Source organism: Lepidochelys kempii, chromosome 25, assembly GCF_965140285.1.
Source record: "Lepidochelys kempii isolate rLepKem1 chromosome 25, rLepKem1.hap1, whole genome shotgun sequence".
NCBI classification, from domain to species: Eukaryota; Metazoa; Chordata; order Testudines; family Cheloniidae; genus Lepidochelys; species Lepidochelys kempii.
The window spans coordinates 13,430,403-13,446,745 of NC_136404.1; the positions used below are offsets into that span (position 1 = coordinate 13,430,403).

Sequence of the window (16,343 nt, forward strand, 5' to 3'; positions counted from 1 at the left end):
TACCCAAGGCTTGAGGAAAATAACAACAATCATCCCTGGCTCTTAGATCTCAAAGGAGTATCATGTCAGTATCATTATTCCCATTCTGCAGAGGAAAACTGAGGCCCAGGGTGGTGAAGTGGCTTGCCCAGGGTAATCCAGTAGGCCGGTGGCAGAGCCCTAGTCTCCACGCCAGCCATTAGGCCACACTGCAAACAGGTGGGAGAGGGATATTAGCACAGTGCGTACAATTTATATATACACACCCTGTACATTTTTATACTTAGAATATATTTTTATTTAAATATATTCTATTTTAATTATTGGAAAAAGGAGAATGGTTAATTGAACTAGAAGGAGAGCACAGAAGAGATAGGTTAGTTGGGGTTCATATCTGAAGGATATTCCTATCTTAAGGTGACATGCTATTCAATAGTTTCTTGTGGTGGCCGTGCTAGGAGTTAGCTGCCAGCTGTTACAAAGATCCTTTAAGTTCTTTTTAATATGGTCATGACCTACAGACTTCCATGGCAAAACCATCCAATGCAATCAGTTCCCGTTTAATGCCATGCATCTCCAAGGCTTTCTGAAGCCAGTGGGTCCTGTGAGGGGACCCCCTGCATCCCCCTATGACTTACAATTGCAGCTAGAGGGCCAATTGCGTCTCCTCTCAAGGGGTGTATTAATAAGGAGCCAGCACTGCTGAGGAGTAGTACACGAGACATCGCTCTGCATTCGCCACCAATCTCACCATTTTCTGCAGGCCAGTAAAACGGTTTTGTTCAGGCTAGTCCAGAGTTGCCACAGACCATAAAGATTCAGCTACAAAGATGTACTTACGGAAGCTTTATTAGAATTTAGTTATTACAGAAGGACTTCATACCAGGCGTCCCAGCCATCTGCTCCTTGTTCATTTTCACTCATGCATTTGAGCTCAGGAAGCAAAGCATTATCTGAAGTGAGGGTGGTGGCCCTTGAGCTAAGAGCTAGAGCACTTCAGCAGATCTTTATCCCATGGCACTGCAGATCTGTCTAGGTCTATTTGAAGGCCTCCACCAGATTACACACACTGTTTATTCAATCAAAAAGAACCCAACCACATCTTGCTTCCAAACCCATTTCTAAAAGAATCATTGCTTTCTCTCACTCCTGACCACGTTGTGTCTATGGGATTTTCACCGTGAAAGCAGAGGAGTCTGGATTTTGGAACTGGACTTTAGCTGGGGATTCTATTCCATTCCCCGAATTTAGCACCTCTCTCTCTTTGTGATTTACCCAGAAATGGACTTATCAATTTTGTTTGTCATTCAAAGTGATTTCATGAATGGTTCATGGGGACATTTCTCACACCCGCTATTTGCCATGCTATTGCTTTGAGCATTCGCTAGTTAGAATCTGCACGGTGGACTTGGTCATCTGTGTCACACGGCATCACTTCCACTCCTTGACTGATTGACCCGTAAACCTGCAAAGTGCATGTAAGCTGGCCGTGCGAGCACACCAGGTGGGAGCGGGGGGCAAATACAGATTCACCTTTTGACATTTTCCCTTTCCAGGAATATTCTTGCAAACTAAATTTCGCTGGCACAAATGAATAGTAGGGGGTTGTGGGTACCCCGGGAGCAAATTCACAAGTTGTATTGTAATTAATACTCCTCTGCAGCATTCACCCACTTGTGCCCAGGAGGTGGGTGGTGGCTGCGAGACACGGATACTCCTCCTGACACCACAGTGACAGCCCGGCCACTTTTCACCTTGTATTTAGTGACTGCAAAGCCAATAGCTGGGCTGGCATTCTCAGAGCGTCTGTGCTTGTGTGTGTGGGGGGGACAGTGGGGGACTTCCCACTCAACAATTCCCTTCCCCAGCGTGCGAGAGACTGCCATCACAGTCAGCACACGCAGCAACTTCCAGCCTCCAGCTACCTACCGCCATGGATCCTGAACACACAAGGCACCAGGCCAAGCTATGCTGCAGAACGTTTAATGTGCAAGCGAAGGCAGTCAAAGCCAATGCAGGGGAGCCCAAAAACGTACTACCTCTTTTTTCTTACTCTTTGAGGGATACTAAGTTCCTGCAGACGGGCACTCGCCTCTGTGTGCAGGGCAGCACTGGAGATCCTGTATGGGTTGTAGCCCTCAAAGATCTGTTTGCGGACCTTGGGTCGGGCAAGCTCAGAGAGCCTCGCTGACATGACGGCATTCCTGGCGCCCACAGACACGGCCCACCGGATGGGTTTGTCATGGAGATAGGACGGATGTTCTGTTTTTGGCCCTGCGAGAGTAGAGTGGAAAGAGAGAGAGCAAATGCTTCATGTTTTAATCTGAGGCTCAACACTGGGAAATTTCTTGAGGTTTCTGTCTTGAGTCTTAACTTTTAGTTAAGCTGATCCTAAGTGTCTGGAGCCCCTTCCCTGTGAGGATCTCAAGGCATTTTACAAGCATTCATTCGTTAAGCTTCACAGCACCTCAGTGAGGCAGGTGTGTTATCCCTATTTTGTGGATGGAGGAATAGAGGCACTGAAGGGCCCAAGGCCATGCACTGACTCAATTGCAGAGCTGGAGTCTAGAACCTAGATATTCTGTCAGTTCTGTGCTCTAACCACTAGACAACACTCCTCACAACGGGGCTAATACTCAGCACCAATATAGTGCATTTGTTCTACAGACTCTGACTAATCCATCCTGAACTCGAGATGTGACATTTTAAAACCATTTGCTGTCGAGAGACGCTGGCTAAGACCGGAGGGTGAAGTGGGGGGGAGCTCTATGCCATCTCCTGAGCAGAAGGGACGGGCTCTGATTTTGCTTCTGGGTTTGATCATTGGCAGCTTATCCCTCAGTGACACAGGCAGCCCCTCCTCCGCCTCTCTGAGCAGGGAAGGGACTTGGAGGAAGGCAGGAGAAGCTATCCAGCCTTGGGAGTACACACAATGAGCTTTGTTTGGAAAGTTGGTTTCCCCAAAACCCAGATATTTCTCTAGAAGATTTATTTCTTTTGCTGCGCAGCCCCAGCTGATGGGATTTCTCACAGGGGTGCAGCAGGAAGAACCTGGAGGCGAAAGGCTTGTGACTATCAACAAGGAGGGGAGCACGGTCTCTTACGGGCTAAGTAGGCAGTCCTGGTGAATTGTGTGATGCTTCGTGGAGGCGTGGGTGGGGCGTCCTGCTTGGCGGAGAAGTCCCGTTTCTTTGGTTTAGCCAGCTGGGTGGTCCGTTCCCGGGCAGTGGCAGTCATGGCTCCTTTGCTCACCTGAAACCAAAATGCTTAGACTTAGGCTCGGGTCAGTTTGGAATTCCTCCAGCTCCCCCGGCTGTGGATATTTTAAAGAAATGAAACTTTTCAGTCTTGCATAGCATGAACTCAAACTTCCCTGATGGTGCACGGGGTGGCCATTTGGAATTGCATTTCCTCAGCGGGGTCAGATCTCTGTGCTGCAACAACACTCAGCACTCCTCACAAGTGCTACAGGAAAGATTCACCAAGCAGTATAAGGCCTATGACATTCCCGTGGACAGTTCTGACTCCATCCAGCAGAAGGCGGTGCTGTACACACACACACACAGAGCAGTGCGGGCTCGTGATTAGATAACCATACCAAGACAGCTAGGAGACTCTATACTGAGCCAATGACTTACTGTGTGACAATAGGTAAATAACTCAACTCAGACAGGAAACTGGGTAAAAGGAAAAGGGAAAACAAAAAGATCAGCAAGTTCTCGCAAAAAACAGGTGTTGCTTTAATGCTGAGTTTTCCAGAGGCAAGAGGAAAAATGGAACATAAACATGAGCTGCAAGTTTCCAAGATTACAGTTACTTTGGGCATACAAACAACAGCAGACTTCACATTAATGTAGCAGCTACCCACGCATGTAACACGTGAAACTTTGCTATGCATGGATATGATGACATGCCTGCTGCCCTATGTCCCTCTTCACGCCCCTTTCTTCCCCCTCCCCAAGATCCACCAGATTTAAAAGTATGGGGTGAGTCAGCTGCAGAGCGACTTGCTCAGAGACTTTCAAACATTACATGGAGATTACATTTGCTTGGGGTTTATTTGTCGGCAAAGCATCATGCCTACCTGGGGCCCTGTAGAACTAATGACTTGTGGGCTATGCTGTAGGTTGCTGGTAACTGCAAATATGCTCTTTGTTATTTGGCCCTGTGGCCCAATTCTGTTCCTACAGGATATGAAGGGCCTGATTTTTCATTGCCTTGCACCTTCCAGTGCAGAGTGAGTGTGAAAAACGCTACACCTGGCGCAGGGGAGGTCCATGATTAGGGCTTCTAGATGCTACAGGAATACAAATAATACCACATTGGAAAGAGGACATGGCATGGTCTTGTGGCTAGGGTCTTGGGAATGGGAGTCAGGAGATCTGGGTTCTCTTCCTGGTTTTCTACAGACCTGCAGTGACACCTTGGACAAATCGCCTCACCATTCCTTGCCTCAGTTTCCCCTTCCACCCCATTGTCTGTAAGCTCTTCCGGGCAGGGACCGTCTTTCACCATGTGTCTGTGCATCACCTCGTGCAACCTCAGTTCGGGCCTCTCGGTACTACTGTAATAGAAGTAGTTAGCGATACTAATAGTTTCACGTCCACTTTGCACTGGTGCAAATGAACGTTCAAGGCAGAGACCAGCAGTGAATCAGGGCCACCGTCATCAGTGGGAGTTACTCCTACCCTGCAGCAGGAGAACTGGAGACTGTAGAGGCTGATGGTTGAAAATGTTATGGCTGATGCAGGCAAACGGGTAAAAACCCAACACACGCGCACACAAATACCCCTGTTGTCAATAAGGAGCCGTTGTCAAACACAAAGAACCTTGCAGATAGAGGGGTGACAGACTCACAGCACCACGGATGTACGTACTCTGGTGTAGACAGGCCAGTCAGCTTCCCAGGCATTGCTGACAAGTTTCGGATGCGCCAGCTCCTTCACCCTGGGGGAAGCCACAGCATGTCTGGAGGCAACACTCACTGGCCACATTGGGAAGGATCTGTGTTCAGCAGAAGAGGGAAGGGTGGTGATTTGGTTAGGACCCATGAAGCAACAACACTCTGCGTGTACGCACCACCTTCAAACCCGCGGGATCCTAAAGTGCTCAGCAAACAAGACAGGGCGCCGTTCGCCCAGCTGCTGGACTGCAGCCACCTCTGGCATAGAGTGAGGTAGCAATTTAACAGCACACAGCAACACTATACATCTCTCTAGGGCTGGAAGGGAAGAAGGACCCTGTATCGGATTGAAGCAACAGGACGAAATTAGGTCAATATCAGGCAAGGACTCTGAGGATCTAACAAACACCCCCTCCCCACCCGCCCCCCGGATCTTTAGCATTCCAAGCCACAGGTCTATTCTTCATGTGTAGTACCACTCAGCAGTACAATATCCAGTCCATGACTGCTTCATCCAGACCATCTGCCTCTTTTCTGCTTCCACAAGACATTACGCACCCTCCACACTATGCTGGGGTGTCAGTTCCATACCTCACAAACCTGCGGAATCAGCATTTCCTGCAACACCTAGGTGCTTTCAAGAGGTTGCCCATACAACTGCTGTACCAGGCCAATCCTCCTTAACTTGCAAGATCTGAAAGGCTCACAGGTCAAATGAGAACTGCTATATGTGCTTCCTCATGATAGGTCTATGCTATAAAATTATGTCGACCTAAGTTAGGTCAATGTACAGCCATCGCAGGAATTAAATTGTTTTGACATGTCCACACTATGCTCCTTGTGTTAGCGGTTCATGTCCTCACCAGGAGTGCTTGCAACGATTAACTGTCGGCGTGGGGCATTGTGGGGCAGCTTCTGAAAGGTAGCAACCGTCAGCATAAGCAACGCAGTGTCTATGCAGATGCTGCGTTGACCAAAGCACTATGCCTCTCGTGGAGGGGGAGTTATTAAGTCAGCATAGTGGGCGAGTTATATGGGCAGGTAACATTTTAAAGTAGACACTTACAGAGTTGGGGTGGTGTAAGCTGCCTTGCGTTGACCTAAGTCTGTAGTGTAGACCATGGCTTAGTTTCATAAACTCCATGTTGAAGTTCCCATTAGCAACTCAGCCAGAAATGGTCAATCTGACCATTTGAAATAACATTGGGTTACAAATGGAGCCCTTTTTGGGTAGCAAATCATCCGTGAATCACCCCCAATTTCCATGCATCGATCCATATTTGTCAGTTTTTACCCAACAATTCTTTGAAAGAGTTTGGCATGTCTACACTTTGAGCTGCGGGTCTGATCCCCAGCTCAAGGAGACATACCCACGCTAGCTCTGCTTGAGCTCGCCTGCTCAAAACAGAGTGTGGCCGCAGCAGTGCAAGTGGTGGGAGGTGCTAGCTACCCCGAGTCCGTGTCTAGTATCTCAGATGGGTACATACACCTTTCCCACCACTCGTGCTGCCATGGCTACGCTGCTATTTTTAGTGGGCTAGCTCATCAGAGCTAGTGTGGGTATGTCTCCTCAAGCCAGAAATTATGCCTTCCAGCTCGAGGCGTAATCAGACCCATTTCACTGTCTTGGGTGTTTCCTATGACTATCTGGTATTCCTGTTGGTGACCTCAAATCACCTGGCATTCTTTCTGCTTCCTGGATGGGTAGCTGAGCCTTCGTAAGCAGGGGAATAACAAATAATCCACTTTCCAGTTTGGATTTTCAGACTTGTAAATGTTTCTGCTAAAATTCATGAAACTTTCAAGGTTCGCCATCATCTAGCTATCTGCCAGTCTATGTATTTATACAACCCATAACCACAGCGGCTGCCCAGAGACACAGTGAATAATATGGTCTCACAGCAAATCAAACTTGGAACTTTAATTCATGAAAATATTCATGGATCCGAATTTAAAAAACAAAACAAAAACAAAAACAAAAAAAACCCCTATCCAATCGGATCTACGCGTGACACAGAAATCATTCTAGTCAATTTTTCTGCACCTGTTTTCTTCAAATCCTCGGTAGATCTTTTTGGATCGAGAAAGTTCGGCCTGTCGTGGCGTTAAGACTGGGGAGGAAGAAAAGTAAACTGTAAACCATGGAGCTTTTTCTGACAGAGTCCCATCACCTTCGCTGTACAACATCCCATGAAAGACATGAATGCATGTTCTGCTGCCAGACGTTCTCTGCCTGGCCCAGCAGGGATTCGGGAGTAAGAGGGAGGAGGTTTATTCAGGACACCAAGGGTCAGCTTTCTGACATAGCTGCAGATGCTCAGTGCTGAGGTCTCTTGGAAAGCTGGCCTCAGCTGTGGAAAGTGAGCACTTGCAAATCTGGCACTAAGCCCGGGCCATAAATATTAAACAACACGCCCTTCTGCTGACGAAAGAGCAGTCCTGATGGGCTTTGAAAGGGACTTCTCTCTAGTCCTCAGCTGAAAGGATAGCAGCTTGTTGACTGAAGCCCTAGAAGATTGAGGACCAGGTCCTCAAAAGTATTTTTAGGTGTCTAACTCCCACTGATTTCAGGGGAAAGAAAATGACCCCTTAAGCCACGTGATGCAAGCAAACATCTTGAAAGGCGACTTTGAATGTGCCTGCATGACGACACTGGATTGCAGGTTGGGTTCTTGAAGGTGCGGTGCTTGAGTGGGTGTGACATTAGGCAAAAAGAAGCGTGCTTCTCCCTAGCATTAGCCCACTGGATTGATTCTGGCCACTGAACATCCTAACTGTATCTTGGCTGAACAGATGCATCTGAAGTCAACTGCAAAGCTGAGATTAGACTCCAGTGGAAAGCTACACAAAACCAAGTGCCGAAGTCTGTTTCAAAATGCTGGCAAAGGGTGCACCCCTTCGTGAGTAATGCGTGATATGACCCTAGGACACTACACACTCTGAGCAGTATGGGCCCTTGTTTACTCGTCTGGGGCCTGGACTAAGAACAACTTATTTCTGAGGCCAGCAAACATCCTTACACATGGAGCTGACTTTTGAACATGACAGACTCGGACTGGGGACTGATAGAGGGGAAAAGCTCAGTGTCCCATTGCCAGTCCCCGGAGCCATGCACTCCTCCTAGATTTACCATTTAACCCGCTTTTAGATCATACAGACTCTCTGGTTAATGTCTCATCTTGCGGTAAAATGGTCATCTTACCCGGGACTGTGAATCTGTGAGTCTTCGAAGGCAATTTATCTGTCCAGTATACTGAAATCCTGCAACAACCACCGAACACCTAGTCAGTTTATTGGCAGTGAACATGAAGTGTTATCCCCATTCTTCAGACCTTCTGAACCCAGGGGCATGCAGAAGTGAGGGCAAGCGGGGGCACCCCAATAATTGTTGGGCGCACAGAGCTCCTCCGGCCCCAGGGCTGCAGTGGTGAGGGTGGGGGAGAGCCAGCTCCTGCCTGGCCAGGGAAGGAAGAGTCGGGGGGGGGCCCTGCTGGGGCTGGGAGGAAAGAGCAAGCGTCTGCTGGGGGGTTGGGGAAGAGCAATCTCCTCCCAGGGCAGGGGGGCACCCCCCCAAAAGGAATCAAAGTAAAATGTCTGCGCGCGCCCCTGTCTCCGTCCAAGTTTCATCTAGGCCCTAATCCCATTCCCAGTGAAGTCATTGGCAAAGTTCCCATAGGTTTTAATGGGATCCTGCCTGAGCCGCTGGGTACGTACTTGGGCGGCGAGCCTAAGATACAGCAGCCACACCATTATTTTTAGGAGATATCTCGAGCAGAGCTCGAGCAGGTATGTCTGCCCCTGCTGCGAATGACACCTCCCAGCTGCTATGTACGCCTACACGGACAATAATTCATCGGACTTACATGGGCACTTTTCCTCTCTACATCTCAAAGCACTTTACAAAGTTAACCCCATCTTGCAGTGGGGGAACTGCAGGTCTGTCTATACTATAGTTAGCTCAGGTATTGGCCCTAACACCCCTTCTGTCCACACAACTACACCGGGGTAGCTGGCCCAGCTGGGGGTTCGGCTAGAGTCCAGATGTGTCTTCTACTTGGGCTGGTAACCCACCCAGGTTGCAGTGAGGACGTGGGCTAGTGCACCACTCCAGTGCTGATAAGTCCTCCAGTGCCTTCCCATAATTCCCCTTGTGTGCCCAGAAGGACTGACAAGTTCTCCCACAATTCACTGGGATTCACAGAGCGGCTCAGCTGACTGCAGCAGAGAAAACCATGGGACAAGTCCCCAGAAATCCTAGCGACCCCGCCGGGGAGCGCAGAGCCAGTAACTCAGGTCAGGCTTTGCCGTGTGGCTGCTCCCACCTGGGCACGGATACCCTGAAGCACAGGGAGACAAAAAGACTTACGCGTGGAAGAGCCAGGGATAGTACCCAGGGCTCCCGATTTCCCGGTTTTGTGACCCAGCCACCGGCCCACACTGCTAATCTAACCACTGTCAGACCAGGGTGGTTTACCTGCAGAGAGACAGTCCCTCTGCAACAGTAGCCGGAGAAGGCAATAAGTCAGTCGCTGAAGGATGGTCTTCTAGTTAAGGGACTGGCCTGGGACTCAGGAGCTCTGGGCTCTGTCACTGACTCTCGGGGTGACCTTCTTCTCTGTGCCCCGGGATGCTTTTCCCTCCCACACCGCACAGCAGACAGTGGCTTTCTTTTTTTTTAGCAGCTTTGGGCTCTTTGCACCCACATCAGACTGCACCCTAGCAAACCCATTGAGTTGTTTTGTAAACTCTCTGTGCTGCTGAGGGGTTTAATTAGAGAACAAGCTCTGTAGCTAGGACACTCGGAATCTTTAAAGGGTACTGAGGCGTCCGGACGCCTGGGTTCTATTCCCAGCTCTGCCATTGACGTGTTATGTAGCCTAGGGGAAGTCACTTCACTCCTCCGTGCCATGGTCTCCCCATCAATAAAATGAGGTTAGTTAATAATCCTTACGTACCTTAAGCAACTATGTAAGTGCCAAGCATTATTATTTAGTGCAAAGAGTAACAGACATGTAGAATATGCTGGTAACGGAAGCAGGGTGTATATGAATCCCAGAGTTGCCTAAAACCATATTTTGATCTCACCCACACCAGACTGACTCCAGAGTCATTCCACTGCAGTCAAAGGAGTGACTCCAGATTTACACTGGTGTACAGGAGAGCAGAATACGATCCCTCAGTTTTGTTTCTGGAGAAAGGAGGAAGACACAGGGCTGAGATCACCCTTATGGTTAGGAACAGGGCATAGTTGCACTCGCCTGTTGCAGATGATCTGGTGATTGACTTTCGGCCGGGCGAGGGAACTGATGCGTCTCTCCCTGGTGCTGTCCCATGCCTGGGCATGAGTTACCATAGCAATCGGCTTCTCGGGAAATGCTCCAGAGCTTAGTTCCCTTCCAGAAGATGTGCGATGCTTTCAGGTGCCAGCTTCGTGTTACCGCATACCTGAGGGGATGATAAAGATGCTTTTGAATCAAAGACAACCACTTTGTGACTAACACACCTGAGGGGTTTGCATGGGGATCGACAGGCTCTCAGGGCAAAAGGCATTCTGTTACCTTGAATCACCGTAAGTAGCCCCACAGAGTAATGTGCTGTGCAGCGAGAGGGTGACAGAATCAATAATAATAATAAATATATTTTATTATAGGTGTGTACAGCTCCTAGCACAATACAGCCTTGATCCATGACAGGACTCTCTAAGTCAGGGGTGGGTAAACTACGGCCCAGGGGCTGCATCCAGCCCTCCAGATGTTTTAATCCAGCCCTCAAGTTCCTGCCGGGGAGTGGGGTCCAGGGCTTGCCCCGCTCTGGCACTCCAGCTGGGGAGTGGGGTTGGGGGCTTGCCCCACTCCGCGCGGCTCCCAGAAGCAGTGGCATGTCCCCCCTCTGGCTCCTACACATAGGGGCAGCCAAGGGGCTCCGCATGCTGCCCCCACAGTTCCCATTGGCTGGGAACTGCAGCCAATGGAAGCTGTAGGGGCAGGACCTGCGAACAGGGCAGCGCGCAGAGCTGCCTGGTCATGCCTCCACGTAGGAGTCAGAGGGGGGACATGCCGCTGCTTCTGGGAGCTGCTTGAGGTAAGTGCCACCTGGAGCCTGCACCCCTGACCCCTTCCTGCACCCCAACCCCTCGCCCCAGCCCTGATCCCCCTCCTGCCCTCCGAACTCCTCGATCCCAGCCTGGAGCACCCACCTGCATTCCCAACCCCTCATCCCCAACCCCACTCCAGAGCCCGTACCCCCAGCCAGAGCCCTCCCCCTCTGCACCCCAACCCTCTGCCCCAGTCTGGAGCCACCCCCCACACCCTGAACTCCTCATTTCTGGCCCCACCCCAGAGCCCGCACCCCCAGCCAGAGCCCTCACCCACTCCCGCACCCCATCCCCCAATTTCATGAGCATTCATGGCCCACCATACAATTTCCATACCCAGATGTGGCCCTCGGGCCAAAAAGTTTACCCACCCCTACTCTAAGTGCTTCAGCTCTGAAATAAATATATATTACATATATCACATAATTTTATATATTACAATATATAACGGTATTTATGTCAGATTCCAAGGCCATAAGGGAACCACCATAATAATAATCTAGTCTGTCCTCCTGCATAACACAGGCCAGAGAACTTTCTCAAAATAATTCCTAGGGCAGAGCATTTAGACAAATAGCCACTTGTTATATTATTATTAAACGTACTGTCTATTGTTGTGTTATATGTGTTTATGCAGCCCCTAGCGCAATGGAGCCCCCAGTAGCTAGTGACGATCTCTAGGGGTCACTGCAAGACAAGGCGGATGATTATGATGATCAAACAGTCCTTCGCTGACTGCAGCTTTCGCTGAAATCAATAGCGATTTTTCATGTTTAAAGACCACAGAATGCGGCCCATTATTTGTTAATCTTCAGAGTCGATGCTGTAATTACCCAGCCCCTGTCCTACGGCTGACATTTTCCTATCAGACTAATACGGATTAAAAGGGCTAAAATACACAAGATTAAAACCACAATTACAGTCTTAGAGGGAAAAAGAAAAGGAGGACTTGTGGCACCTTAGAGACTAACCAATTTATTTGAGCATAAGCTTTCGTGAGCTACAGCTCACTTCATGGGATGCATTCAGTGGAAAATACAGTGGGGAGATTTTATATACACAGAAAACATGAAACAATGGGTGTTATCATACACACTGTAAGGAGAGTGATCACTTAAGGTGAGCTATTACCAGCAGGAGAGCGGGGAGGAGGGGGGGAAACCATTTGTTGTGATAATCAAGGTGGGCCATTTCCAGCAGTTGACAAGAACGTCTGAGGAACAGCGGGGGGGAATAAACCAGGGGAAATAGTTTTACTTTTGTAATGAACCATCCACTCCCAGTCCCTATTCAAGCCTAAGTTAATTGTATCCAGTTTGCAAATTAATTCCAATGCAGCAGTCTCTCGGTGGAGTCTGTTTTTGAAGTTTTTTTGTTGAAGTATTGCTACTTTTAGGTCTGTAATCGAGTGACGAGAGAGATTGAAGTGTTCTCCGACTGGTTTTTGAATGTTATAATTCTTGACATCTGATTTGTGTCCATTTATTCTTTTTGCGAATGCAGACTAACACGGCTGCTACTCTGAAACCAGTCTTAGAGGGTTTGTCAGTAACACATGATTATGTCATTTTCAGGCCGCTCAAGCTGTAACAGTTTCAGTGAGGGCGTCTTTTGCCTGCGAACCACCAGAGGGGAAGCGTTGAAATGCTTCCCTAAAATCAGTCCCATTGCCTGGGAGGCTGCTTGCTACGCTAACCATCAGGAGAACTTGAAGAGCAGGGGTGAGATCCTGGCCCCATTGAAGTTAATGGCAAAACTCCTACTGACTTCACTGGGACCCGGGTTTCACCCCAGGTGTCTAGAGTCTTCCCCAACTGTCTCCCCATCCCTGGGGGTGAGTGGATGCATCTCCTCCCTCTGGAGTCCCCAAAGATCCTTGCTCCAATCTACAGGATTGTTTACTATCCCTCACCCCTTGCTCTGACTCCTTCCCCCACCCTGTCTGCCCACTTTCCCTTCCATTGGTCCCGGATGCTGCTCCCACCACATACCTGGCCTAGGTCCCCACATGGCATTCCTCCTCCAAGGAACACACAGTGATGCAGACAGGCGGTTGCCATGGGGAGGGGGATTGCACCTTCTGTTCCCAGGGGAACCCCTGGCTGAGGGAGGATCCCTCAGTGTGGCCCAGTGTCAGAGACTTGGGAGCCCTAGGTTCAAGTCCTGGTTCTGCCACTGTCCTCCTACAAAACCTTGGGTAAGTCACTTAGGCTCTCTGTGCCTCTGTTTTCCCTCCCACCCTTTGTCCATTTAGGTTGGGAGCTCTTACTCTGTCTGTGCAGCACCCAGCACAATAGGGCCCCATTGTGCTAAGCATTGGCTCTGCCCACCTTAGGGAAAGGCCATCTCTGCCCCCAACGAGCCTACAGGCCAAGTAACGCTGCTATAGGACAAACAGGCCAGAGCAGAAACCCAGAGGTGTAGGATCAGCCCGTGGATAAGGAGCTGATGAGCCCAGTGGTCCAAGTACCTCAGCAGTTTGTACACTTCCCTTGGATCGCTGCCCCTGGGATGGATCAGCTCACGGAGCTGTTCCTTCCCCTGGTGCTGAAATCCCTCCCCATGCATGAAGCCGGCAGTGTGAGCAACCCCTCCGGATGCTGCAGGATCGTGTGCTGCTTCCCAGTGATACAGCAGCTGGTCTCTGTGCTCAGGCCTCCCCCTCCCCTTTGTCCTATGTCAGTAAATAGCCCCCGCCCCCATGGTGAGAGTCTCTCCCCCCAGAGACCGAGTCCGCAACAGGCTCGGACTCACCGCGGCTCTGTCTGCACTACCAAGTGCTGCAGCTCTGCTGCTGTGGTGGGGCGCTGGGTGTCACCCCAGAAGGGTTTTTTCTGTCGCCGTTGTTAATCCACCTCCCCGAAAGGCGAACGGATGAGTCCTCCCACTGACCTAGCGCGGTCTACAACGGGGCTCCCATCAGCTTACCGACAGCTCTTGGGGGGGGGGGTGAATTTCTCACACCCTGAGCAACACTGTTAGGTACACCTATGTTTTAGGGTGGGCCAGGCCTGACACTCTGTGGGGAGATGAGCTTGTGAGGGAGGATCGCTTTCCTCCCAGCTGGGCCAAGCAGACAGGACTGGAGCCATGTCCTCAACAGTCAGGGTCCATTAAGGATGAAGGGGGAGGTCACAGTGGTTCAAGCATCCTGTGGACTCCTGCTCTCCCTGGCAGTCAATGGAGGAGTGTCTTGCTGTTCTGTGTTTGGAGAGCCCCTCGCACACTTGGGTCTTGCTCCATGACGAGGGCTCTGCAATACACACAACGATAGCCACAAACATCTGTCCATGCTCGAAATACACACAGGGCGCTCTATTTTCCGTAAATCCAACCTTACCCATCCATCAGACACCCCACCCCCCGCATGCTGCTCTCAGCTGCCCGGCCTAGCAGCATGCGTTTTCATTGGTGGCCCACAAGACAGAGCCCTGGCCAGGCCCTCAGGAGACCTGGGTTCTGATCCTGGCTCTGTCACTGGTCTGTGAATCAAATAGCTTCTTTTCCATACAGTGAGCTAGATCTGGGGTCCCTGGAGATACTGGGTCAAAGAACAAAGGACCAAACCCCAATTAGCTAATCAGTCGGTAGGTGAGTGATCTACCAGGCACAGGCTCTGGGTGAGAGTCACCAGGTCCAATTCGCCTCTCACCAGGGTTTAACTCCACTGACCCCCATTTCCAATGGGCAATTCAGAGCAGAATCAGCTTCCTCCCCATCACCAACCCAAATTCCCTTGAGGATATGGAGCCAAATGTTGGGGGTGCACAGAGTGTCAACCTGCACCAAGCTTGGACCTGCTGGGCCTCTCCGCTCACTGTCCAGCTGGGGAGGGATGCAGCTGGCGTGTGCTCAGATAGACAGGCTGTGGCCCATGGATCGAGGAGGCTGGTGGTAGTAGGGACGTGCCTGGGGACTGGAGAGCACACTTCACTTCCTCTCGCTGTTTATTAGTTTTCAATCCTCAACGTGAATGTGAAGAATCGGGATTTGAAATGAATGTCAGCCAGGGAGTACCAGAGAAGGAGTACCTCAGTCTAGATCTGCAGTGCCCCTGCCCCTCTGCTATTCCAGCTCTGGGCTTGCATGCAACTCGGCCAACGCACGTCTAGCATGGCCAATCAATGCCCCTCCATACTGACACATTGCTTTTCCAGCCCTATGCCTTTCCTGGGAAGGCAGTCAAAGCTCACACTGAATCATGTCCGACGCAATCCAGCAGCCACCGGGGCTACGCTGAGCCTGGCAAGACCTCATGGCACTGGTGGCTAGAGATGGTTCTGAACTGAAGCCACGCATCCGAACAGCCTAGCCCCTGGAAGCTCAGATCCATGTCACACATCAACCCAAACCTCCATGCAGAAAAGGTCATCTTCACCAGGCGGATCCCCTTCCATCACGCCAGGAGACGCACCATTGCGGGACGACCTTAGCAAAGTCCTTCCTTGTCTTCCTCCCAAACTTTGCCAACCTCCCCCCCTCCTCTCTGAATGACTCACTGGAGCCAAGGGCTAATAATGAAATTGATTTAATATTCAGAGGTTGATCTGTAACAAGCAACGGACATTCTCCCCGCCCTTCTCCATCTCCCCCCACCACCCAGCACAGACCAGGTAATTAAGAGCAGGCTGGGATTCGTGCCCGCTTGGGTGATGGATGCATATGCTAATGAGCAGAGAGAGGACACTAGCAATTTTCTCCTGTACTTTAAGGCTCTGTGTCCGTCCCCCACCTCCCCAATCCACTTCTTGCTTTGCCTAATTCCAATAAAGGCAGGAGGGGCTGAGGCGTGGTTTTAATTTGCAAGGCAAAGAGAGCGCCCCATTATTTATTTATATTAATCACCATGACCGGCCTGACGGTGCCTTTAATCAAAGGGGAGAGACGCCCTTCAAGGCTCTAATTTGGACTTTTTCCATCACCCCAGGGGGCTGGAAAAAGCAAAAGCAGAGACAAAAGACCCACTTGTCACTTCCCCCACCTTTGCTTTGTCCTGGATCATCCATGGTAAATTCTAGGGGAAGGGCAAGGATCATCCCAGCTCTGTCCCCTGCACCCCTAAAGTTCAGGGCATGATCTGGATTCTGTTCCATTGCAATCAGGTCACCCGCATGGGCGTCATCAGCTAGTTACCAGCGACACCCCCAAATGGACCAGCGACACCCCCAAATGGACCATGTCAGCCACCCACCCTCTCTTCTGCGCTGGGACCCAGGCTTTAGATTCTGTTGTCCAGTCCACGACTGCAGGATCCAGGGCAGGATTTAGGGAGCCCCTGTAAGCCAGCAGCCAGAGAGAGCCCCAGGGTCTGTCTCCATCCAGCAGCCTCTGTAAAGAATCCCCTTTATATTCACTACAGCCTTCTCC

The 16,343-nt window shown here is 50.4% G+C and overlaps 1 protein-coding gene across 1 annotated transcript; it reads right to left on the minus strand.

The window, feature by feature from the left end:
* Nucleotides 1–829: 829 nt before the first annotated feature.
* SPMAP2 (sperm microtubule associated protein 2) lies at nucleotides 830–4,972 on the minus strand. The gene is made up of 3 exons (XM_073324324.2): nucleotides 4,857–4,972; nucleotides 3,084–3,231; nucleotides 830–2,253 (listed from the first exon to the last, which is right to left on the minus strand). The coding sequence occupies exons 2-3, from the start codon at nucleotides 3,214–3,216 to the stop codon at nucleotides 2,015–2,017; spliced, it is 372 nt and encodes a 123-aa protein (XP_073180425.1). The 5' UTR covers nucleotides 3,217–3,231; nucleotides 4,857–4,972; the 3' UTR covers nucleotides 830–2,014.
* Between the last annotated feature and the right edge of the window lie 11,371 nt (nucleotides 4,973–16,343).

Bases quoted from the DNA above. Each gene is read 5' to 3' on its own strand.
- SPMAP2 (XM_073324324.2), bottom strand. From the start codon at position 3,216: ATGACTGCCACTGCCCGGGAACGGACCACCCAGCTGGCTAAACCAAAG. The intron at 2,254-3,083 runs GTAAGAGACCGT...CTACTCTCGCAG, and splicing joins CAGGACTGCCTACTTAGCCC to GGCCAAAAACAGAACATCCG.